Here is a 9,563-nt window from a genome sequence, read left to right as displayed (position 1 = left end):
CCCCCCCTTCCCCTTCCCCCCCCTTCCCCTTCCCCCCGGCAGGTGAGGAAGGGCCTGACCCCGGACAGGCAGCGCCTGATAGCGGAGGTGGTACGGAAGCGGGAGGAGCACTCGCGGAGGGCCCAGGCCATGGAGGCTGCCCGGCGCCGGCTCGACACTCTCTCCAAACGCAAGAAGTTTGACTACCTCCTGCTCCGCAAGAAGAGGCTGGCAGCAGCTGAGCACAACGCCAGGAAGAAGGTCAGGCTTCACCAGCTCCCCCACCCCCCCCCCCCCCTTCCCCAGCTTCCCACTGTCACAGCGTCAGGGCTGAGGGAGGGGGCACTGTCTGATGGTCAGCGCTGAGGGAGTGCCGCACTGTCTGATGGTCGGCGCTGAGGGAGTGCCGCACTGTCTGATGGTCGGCGCTGAGGGAGTGCCGCACTGTCTGATGGTCGGCGCTGAGGGAGTGCCGCACTGTCTGATGGTCGGCGCTGAGGGAGTGCCGCACTGTCTGATGGTCGGCGCTGAGGGAGTGCCGCACTGTCTGAGGGTCGGCGCTGAGGGAGTGCCGCACTGTCTGATGGTCGGCGCTGAGGGAGTGCCGCACTGTCTGATGGTCGGCGCTGAGGGAGTGCCGCACTGTCTGAGGGTCGGCGCTGAGGGAGTGCCGCACTGTCTGATGGTCGGCGCTGAGGGAGTGCCGCACTGTGGGAGGGTCGGCGCTGAGGGAGTGCCGCACTGTGGGAGGGTCGGCGCTGAGGGAGTGCCGCACTGTCTGAGGGTCGGCGCTGAGGGAGTGCCGCACTGTGGGAGGGTCGGCGCTGAGGGAGTGCCGCACTGTGGGAGGGTCAGTGAGCGGAGTGTGCTGGGACCGATGATTAATTGCGTGTCGATGCTGGGGAGTGAAGGCCCTCAGGGTTCACTCTCAGTAATGGCCCGTTTATCAGGCAGCCTGGGCCGAGTGAGGGAAACGCCATCAATGTTTTGTCAATCTGAGAGGTCAGCTCTGCTTCTCCCTTCAGCTGCTGCCTCATTTCTGCATTGTTCCCACCTCCTCTCGGGAGTCCAGGGGCTTTCCAGCTCATCCCTGTGTGAATAACCTGCTCGCTAACTCTCTCCGATAAAAGGAATGTGGTTTCTCGGGCAGTGAGTGTGGTTGTGCGCCTTGGGGTGGACTGCAGTGCTACCCTTACCCTCTTCTCAGTGTCCTTTCTCTTTCCTTTTGCTGACAGATCAAGTTGGAGAGGGAACAGATTCTCCTGCGAACGGTAAGTGCCTTCTGCCTGTGTTGGATTGACTTGCATTTGGATAGTGTCCACAAACACACTCACTTTGTTGCACAGAGCTTGACTGAGTGTCTGGAGTTGGGAGGTCCCGTTAATGCTAAGGTCCTGGGGAGTGTTGCTGAACAAAGAGACCTCGGACTGCAAGGTCATGGCTCCTTGAAAGTGGAGTCGTCCGTTGTATGTGCACCAGCCCTCGGTGCCTTTTCCCCGTATCTCTGACCAGCCGACCAGCCAACGCCACGTTTCCAGGCAGTGTGTTCTGTAAACGACAACAGGAGTTGTTGGCAATGCCCCGCGGGTCTGATCTCTCTCCACTGATGCTGCTAGGTCTCAGGCGGAGACATGGGAGGGGACGCTCTGGGGAAGGAGGGACATGGACGGGGGGGTGAGGGGAGTGAGATCCTGGGGGACATGGACGGGGGGGTGAGGGGTGTGTGACCCTGAGGGACATGGACAGGGGGGTGAGGGGAGTGAGATCCTGAGGGACATGGACAGGGGGGGAGAGGGGAGTGAGATCCTGAGGGACATGGACAGGGGGGGAGAGGGGAGTGAGATCCTGAGGGACATGGACAGGGGGGGAGAGGGGAGTGAGATCCTGAGGGACATGGACAGGGGGGGTGAGGGGAGTGAGATCCTGAGGGACAGGGGGGAGAGGGGAGTGAGATCCTGAGGGACATGGACAGGGGGGGTGGGGGATAGGTAGCAGCTGTTCCCCCTCAGTCAGAGGGTCAGGAATAAGGGGGGTGCTGGTCATGTTAAACTGTAAGGTGGGAGGGTGAGCAGGGGGTTTTGAGGAGAGCAGTCCCCCGTCCCCCATCCCCCAGAGGGTGCTGGGTGGTCTGGAGTGTGGGTGGGCTGAGGGTGTGCCCCACAGCCAGGCTGTGGTGGCGGGGGGGGGGGGGTGAGTGTGGGTGCGGTTTGTGGGACTGTCCATCCAGTGTTTTTGTACTGGGTGTAAAGGGGGGGGTTTTGGGGCTCTCTGTGCTGTTTACTGACCAGTCTCTTCCCTTCTTTCTCTCTCTCTCTCTCGTTCATATTTTCTCTCTCTTGCTCTCGTTCATTTTCTTGTTTTTTCTCTGTCCCTCCCTCTCCGTCCCTCTCCGTTCGCCCCCCCCCCCCCCCCCTCAGAAACGGAAAGCTGAGGACAGCCCTGACGATCGGGTTGGAGCCAAGATCCTGCGGCCGCTGCGTAACGGTGAGGAGGTGTACCCCCGGGCTGGTTCCAGCCGGGATTCTCTCCGGCCTGACCGTGCCGAGAGGTTTAACCGCCGGCAGCTTCGCCGCAGCTGCGACTCCGCCCGCGGGAACTCCACCGCCGCGGCAGCAGCCCGGCATCGGCACCTTTCGGAGATTGAGAAGGCCAAGATCAGGGGCTCCCTGCTGACCGTTCGCCTCCACCGCTCTCCCGGGGACTTTAACGGTGCAGCCGGTCATCACCACAGTCCCAGCAGCACCAGCCTGCGCCAAGCTCCTCGTGTGGTCAGCTGGCAATCAGGCTGTCAGTGCCAACAGGATAACCCCTCGCCGTCATCCTCGTCGTCGGAAAACCTCCCGGAGGACCACATGATGCAGCGACATCTCTGGATGTCCGTCTTCCGTTACCTGACCCAGAAGGAGCTGTGTGTCTGCATGAGGGTTTGCAAGGCCTGGAGCAAGTGGTGAGACCTGGAGGGCTGTCCGTCCGTGTTACCCTCTGTGTGTCCCTCCCTCGGGCCCCGGGGTGAGCCCTGTCCCTCCCTCGGGCCCCGGGGTGAGCCCTGTCCCTCCCTCGGGGCCCCGGAGTGAGCCCTGTCCCTCCCTCGGGGCCCCGGAGTGAGCCCTGTCCCTCCCTCGGGGCCCCGGAGTGAGCCCTGTCCCTCCCTCGGGGCCCCGGAGTGAGCCCTGTCCCTCCCTCGGGGCCCCGGAGTGAGCCCTGTCCCTCCCTCGGGGCCCCGGAGTGAGCCCTGTCCCTCCCTCGGGGCCCCGGAGTGAGCCCTGTCCCTCCCTCGGGGCCCCGGAGTGAGCCCTGTCCCTCCCTCGGGGCCCCGGAGTGAGCCCTGTCCCTCCCTCGGGGCCCCGGAGTGAGCCCTGTCCCTCCCTCGGGGCCCCGGAGTGAGCCCTGTCCCTCCCTCGGGGCCCCGGAGTGAGCCCTGTCCCTCCCTCGGGGCCCCGGAGTGAGCCCTGTCCCTCCCTCGGGGCCCCGGAGTGAGCCCTGTCCCTCCCTCGGGGCCCCGGAGTGAGCCCTGTCCCTCCCTCGGGGCCCCGGAGTGAGCCCTGTCCCTCCCTCGGGGCCCCGGAGTGAGCCCTGTCCCTCCCTCGGGGCCCCGGAGTGAGCCCTGTCCCTCCCTCCCCTGTCTGTCTGTCTGTCCGTCCCTCCCTCGGGCCCCGGTGGTAAATCCCTGCCGCTGGCCCTGGGTGATCTCTGGTTTTGCCTCTCCCCAGGTGCTGTGATAAGAGACTGTGGACGAAGATTAACTTGAGTCGGTGTAAGGCCATCACTCCGATGGCTCTGGGCGGGATCAGTAAGAGGCTTCCCGTCAGCCTGGATCTCAGCTGGAGCAACATCTCCCGCAAACAGCTCAGCTGGCTTATCGACAGGCTGCCTGGTCAGTACCGAGGGGGCTGGGATGGGCTGGGGGCGCACTCAGCTGGCTTATCGACAGGCTGCCTGGTCAGTACCTGGGGAGGGGGCTGGGAGGGGCTGGGGGCGCACTCAGCTGGCTTATCGACAGGCTGCCTGGTCAGTACCTGGGGAGGGGGCTGGGAGGGGCTGGGGGCGCACTCAGCTGGCTTATTGACAGGCTGCCTGGTCAGTACCTGGGGGGCTGGGAGGGGCTGGGGGCGCAGGGAGGGGGTGGGGGGAGGGAGGAGGTGGGGGCGCACCAGCAAGGGTTGTGTTTGAGTTGCTGAGCGGGGGCAGTGCTATTGTCAGGATCCCTGTGCCTCTGCCTGATGCGCTCTCTCTCTCTCTCTCTCTGTGTGTCTGGGCCAGGCCTGAAGGACCTCTTTCTGTCAGGGTGCTCCTGGTCAGCTATCTCTGCTCTCAGCACTTCCAGCTGCCCCTTACTCCGTACCCTCGACCTCCGATGGGCTGAGGGTCTTCGCGATACCCAGATGCGGGATCTGCTGTGTACCCCCGATAAACCAGGTCAGTGAGGTGGGCAAGAGTTGGCATTGTTCCCCACTCTCCTCCTGTTACCCCTCCCCAAACCGTGTGCTGTCTGTTCCCTCCCCAACTCCACCTCCTATCCCTTCCCCCAGCCTGGGGTGTGGTTGGGGGTGGACGATCTCCCGGTGTCTCAGCTTGGTCCTGACAATCCCGGTCGATCTCCCGGTGTCTCAGCTCGATCCTGACGATCCCGGTCGGTCTCCCAGTGTCCCAGCTTGGGACTGACGATCCCGGTCGATCTCCCAGTGTCTCACCTCGCGGTGTACGATCCCGGTGGATCTCCCGGTGTCTCACCTCGCAGTGCACAATCCCAGTCGATATCCCGGTATCTCACCTCGCGGTGCACGATCCCGGTGGATCTCCCGGTGTCTCAGCTCGGGGCGGATGATCCCGGTGGATCTCCCGGTGTCTCACCTCGCGGTGCACGATCCCGGTGAATCTCCCGGTGTCTCAGCCCGGGACTGACGATCCCGGTGGATCTCCCGGTGTCTCAGCCCGGGGCTGACGATCCCGGTGGATCTCCCGGTGTCTCACCTCACAGTGCACGATCCCGGTCGATCTCCCGGTGTCTCGCCTCGCGGTGCACGATCCCAGTGGATCTCCCAGTGTCTCGCCTCGCGGTGTACGATCCCGGTCGATCTCCCGGTGTCTCACCTCGCGGTGTACGATCCCGGTCGATCTCCCGGTGTCTCACCTCGTGGTGTACGATCCCGGTGTCCCAGCTCGGGGCTGATGATCCCGGTGGATCTCCTGGTGTCTCGCCTCGCGGTGCACGATCCTGGTGGATCCCCCGGTGTCTCAGCTTGGTCCTGACGATCCCCCGGTGTCTCAGCTTGGTCCTGACGATCCCGGTGGATCTCCCGGCGTCTCAGCTCGAGGCTGATGATCTTGGGGCGGATGATCCCAGTTGATCTCCCGGTTTTCCGCAGGCCAGCTTGACAATCGGAGTAAATTACGGAACGTGACGGATTTCCGGTTAGCGGGCCTGGACATCAGTGATGTGACCCTGCGGTTGATCATCCGGCACATGCCTCTGCTCTCTCGCCTGGACCTCAGTCACTGCAGCCACCTGAGTGATCACTCCCTCAACCTCCTCACCGCCGTCGGCTCCTCCACTCGCAACTCCCTCAGCGAGTTACAGCTGGAAGGTAAGCCGCAGCTCCCCGGTGTACAGTCCGAGGCAGGGGAGAGAGAGGGGGGGGCTGAGGGAGGCGGAGCTGGGGGAGAGGGGCTGAGGGAGGCGGAGCTGGGGGAGAGGGGCCGGGGGAGGCGGAGCTGGGGGAGAGGGGCCGGGGGAGGCGGAGCTGGGGGAGAGGGGCCGGGGGAGGCGGAGCTGGGAGGGGCCGAGGGAGGCGGAGCTGGGAGGGAGGGGCCGAGGGAGGCGGAGCTGGGAGGGAGGGGCCGGGGGAGACGGTGTTGGGAGGGAGGGGCCGGGGGAGACGGTGTTGGGAGGGAGGGGCCGGGGGAGACGGTGTTGGGAGGGAGGCAGAGCTGGGAGGGAGGGGCCGAGGGAGGCGGAGCTGGGAGGGAGGGGCCAGGGGAGGTGGAGTTGGGAGGGAGGGGCCAGGGGAGGTGGAGCTGGGGGAGGGGGAGCTGGGGGGGAGGGACAGGAAACAGATGGTGAGAGAGAGAGAGAGAGAAGAGGGAGGGAGAAGCCAGCAGCTGGTCCCTGGGTGGGGGTGTAGAGCGAGGGGGTGTATGGGGTGGGCTGGTTGAGAATTCCCGGACTGACCCTGCCCCACCAGCAGGGCTGTGGTGTCTCCTGGAGGTGGGTGGATTCCTAATGGAAGGCTGTGTGATGTTATCAGGAAGGAGAGGTGGTCTTACTGAGAGAGACAGCTTGCTGGTTTGGATTTACAGCCTGATTCCCCGCCAGGGACAGTCTCTTGCCTGTCTCTAACTGCAGGGGTGGGGGGGCGATTCGAGTTCGCTGCATCGGCCTCCAAAGTGATCCACTTGGAGTTTTTGTGCGTCTTGACAGTGGATTCCTGGTCATCGTTACATTTTTAATTCGGATTGTTTTGGTGTTCCACTTCCACCACCTGCCACGTGGTATTTGAACCCAAATTGCCAGGTTGTTACCCGGGTTAATACCCTCAGGTACCACCTACCTTTAAACGGCCCACCCCTTACTCTATGTGTGACCTTACCGAGTGCTACTAATCCCTGCTGCTACATGGTTACTGGGCTTTTTAAACTACTTTCACAGAACTGTCCACCAATTCTAACCAGCCAAAGGTGGGTACTGCAGATGCTGGAGATCAGAGTGGTGCTGGAAAAACACAGCAGGTCAGGCAGCATCCGGGGGGGGCAGGAGAATCGACGTTTCGGGCAAACGCCCTTCATCAGGTTCCTGACGAAGGGGACTGGCCCGAAACGTTGACTTACCTGCCCCTCGGATGCTGCCTGATCTCTGTGCTTTTCCAGCACCACTCTGATCCAGGCACCGTTCTAACCAGCCCCTAGTTCTCCCCCCTCCTCGAGAGTGTGGGGGGTGAGCTGCCTTCCTGAACCCTGTGCTGTAGGGTAGACCCACAGTGTCCCCGAGGGAGGGAATTCCAGGATTCTGACCCAGGAAGGAACGGAGAGTGAGGGGCTGGGAGGGGAACTTGCAGGGGGGTGGGGGGAATGGGGGGGGTGTTCCCGTGTATCTGCTGCCCCTTGTCCTTCTGGGTGGAAGGGGCCGTGGGTTTGGAAGGTGCTGCCTGAGGGTCTTTGGGGAGATCCTGCAGGGCATCTTGTAGCAGGTACAACACTGCTGCTACGGAGGGGGGGGAGGGGAGGGAGGGGGTGTTTGTGGTGGGGGGGAGGGAGGGGATGTTTGTGGTGGGGGGGAGGGAGGGAGGGGGGGGATGTTTGTGGTGGGGGGGAGGGAGGGAGGGGGGGATGTTTGTGGTGGGGGGGAGGGGGGGGATGTTTGTTGTGGGGAGGGAGGGAGGGGGGGGATGTTTGGGGGGGGGGGGGGGGTGGAGAGAGTGGTGTTGGAGTTGCCCCCACCCCAACACCGCCCGGTTGGATTGTAACCTAAGGGCCGCCTGTGTCTCTCTCTGTCTCAGGCTGCAATAAATTGACTGACCAGTGCCTGACTTACCTGAAGAGAATCGGCAACATCTCCTGCATTAACCTGCACAACTGTAAGCAGATCTCCACGGGAGCCTGTGAGATGTTTCTTTCTGAACTCTCTGTAAATGGTCTCTTCTGTCTCTCGGAGGAGAGGCTAATTCGCAAAATCAGCTGAGAATTGGAATGACGAGCCGCCATGTCTTTCTCTCCCACTCCCTCCAACGACCTTCGGCCCACCCATTCTGCTGGAAGACGTCACTTACCTCCCCTTCTCCCTCTCTCTCTCTCTCTCTCTTTTTCTCTCCTCTTTCTCTCTCTTATTCCCCCCTCTTTCTCCCCACCTTTTCCCCCTCCCCCTCTCTCTTCCCTCCTCCCCCTCTCTCTTCCCTCCTCCCCCTCTCTCTTCCCTCCTCCCCCCTCTGTTTTTTCTCTCCCCCCCTCTGTTTTTTCTCTCCCCCCCCTCTGTTTTTTCTCTCCCCCCCCTCTGTTTTTTCTCTCCCCCTCTCTGTTCTCTCCCCCCCCCCCCGCCCCTTTCCTTGTCTCTCCCCCCAAGCCCTTGTCTCTGTCTGTGCTCTCCTCTGTTCCCAGTTGGCCGTGAGGATAGCAGGGCAGGGCAGGGCAGCAAGACCACTGCGTCTGTTCGAGTTTCCCACCCCCAAGATGTTTGCATTTAAAATGTTTTTTTTTTGAAGAGTTTTTTTTTGTTTTTGCTTTCTGATTCCAGGGTTTGAACGTTTTTGAGTTTCTTTGCGTTTCTCCCTCTCTCTCCCTCTCTCTCTCCCCGCCCCCCCCCCCCCCCCCCCCCCCTGAATTGGGATGAGTCTGATCTGCGCGTGTTCAGCAGTGAAGAGGAGGGAGATTAGCACAATGCGTTTGCGATGGCACAGCTCATTTGGAGCTGCCCACCTCCTTCATGTCTCCCAGAGGGAGGGAGAGGGAGAGACCCCCACTCTCGGTGGCTTTGTAGCTAAACATCCTGCACAGCAAGGTCTCTCTGGCCACCAATCACATGGGCGTGGGGTCAGGGGTGGGACAGGGCGGGATGTGGTGAGATAGATATATTTTTCAATAGGGTTTAGGAACTGCGGCTATGGCCTAGAGTTTTACTCTGATCCCTACTCCCCCACACCCACCGCGCACACCCCCCCCCTCCATCCCCAACTTACCCTTCGTTTAAATCCATCGTCTCTGATCCCTGTGACACTCAAAGTGTCAGTGGATCAGAGCTCCCCCCACACCCTTGGATCTCCACCTCTGCTGAGTGAGGGGGGGGGTCTCCTCAGTCCCCTGCCCCCCTCCCCCGCCCCACCTTGGAGTGCAGAGCAATACTTTCTAAAAGTAAAGCCCATTCCTTTGACTTTAAAACCAAACCCCTGGGGGTGGGGGGTGGGAGGATATTCCTGGCCGGGGAGGGAGGGAGGGAGGGCGGGCAAGGGGACCGGGTGTTTGTTTGTTTCCTGTAAATAGTTTAATTTGCCTGTGCTCCTTTTATATTACTTCTGTCCCCACTCCTCCCCCCTCCCTCCATACGCAAAACAAAAACAAAAACAAAGACCAATTTATCCGGAGATAAATTAATAATTAAAACCATCTCCACCGGCGTTAGCTGCCTGCTTTACTGAGGTGGGGCGGGGGGGGGGGGGGGAGGGTGTCCGGATTTCAAACCCACCCTCCCTCCTTTCCATTTTGCCATTTTTGTTTTTTTTAAGAAAAAAATCAGATTTAGAATAACTTTAAAGATAAAAAAATTTATGCGGGAAAAATCTATAAAAGATGCAAAATGACAACCTGCGGGAATTATTTTGTTCCAGATCTTTCTCGTTTTTTTTGGAATAAAAACGCTCTTTAAAAAAAAATGATGAAGTGAAGCTGGTGCCTGTTGTGTGTGTTGGGAAGGTTCTCCTGGATTTGGCGAGTTGGGTTCAGCCACAAGCTCCCATCGCTGTTTAGTCTCCCCTTTCCCTGTGGCAGGGAGTTGTCAGTCTCCTCGGTGTTGAATTAGCCTCGATCAGGGCAGGCACAGGGTAAACCCATCTGCTCATTTTAAACCAAACACCTCACCTCGCCTCGTAACCTGTTCAAGT

The 9,563-nt window shown here is 61.1% G+C and overlaps 1 protein-coding gene across 1 annotated transcript in view; it reads left to right on the top strand.

Moving 5' to 3' along the window:
• Positions 1-9,285, top strand: part of LOC132834501 (lysine-specific demethylase 2A-like) — a 44,518-nt gene extending 35,233 nt beyond the window's left edge. Inside the window, exons 12-18 of the mRNA XM_060853425.1 lie at positions 43-240; positions 1,215-1,250; positions 2,397-2,926; positions 3,690-3,853; positions 4,240-4,395; positions 5,346-5,564; positions 7,473-9,285. Of these exons, the coding sequence (XP_060709408.1) occupies positions 43-240; positions 1,215-1,250; positions 2,397-2,926; positions 3,690-3,853; positions 4,240-4,395; positions 5,346-5,564; positions 7,473-7,654 (1,485 nt within the window). The 3' untranslated portion in view covers positions 7,655-9,285. The remainder of the gene's footprint in view (positions 1-42; positions 241-1,214; positions 1,251-2,396; positions 2,927-3,689; positions 3,854-4,239; positions 4,396-5,345; positions 5,565-7,472) is intronic.
• The last annotated feature ends 278 nt before the right edge of the window (positions 9,286-9,563 follow it).

Source organism: Hemiscyllium ocellatum, chromosome 40 (assembly GCF_020745735.1).
Source record: "Hemiscyllium ocellatum isolate sHemOce1 chromosome 40, sHemOce1.pat.X.cur, whole genome shotgun sequence".
In the NCBI taxonomy this organism is placed as follows: Eukaryota; Metazoa; Chordata; class Chondrichthyes; order Orectolobiformes; family Hemiscylliidae; genus Hemiscyllium; species Hemiscyllium ocellatum.
This window is presented reverse-complemented; position numbering and strand designations above follow the sequence as displayed.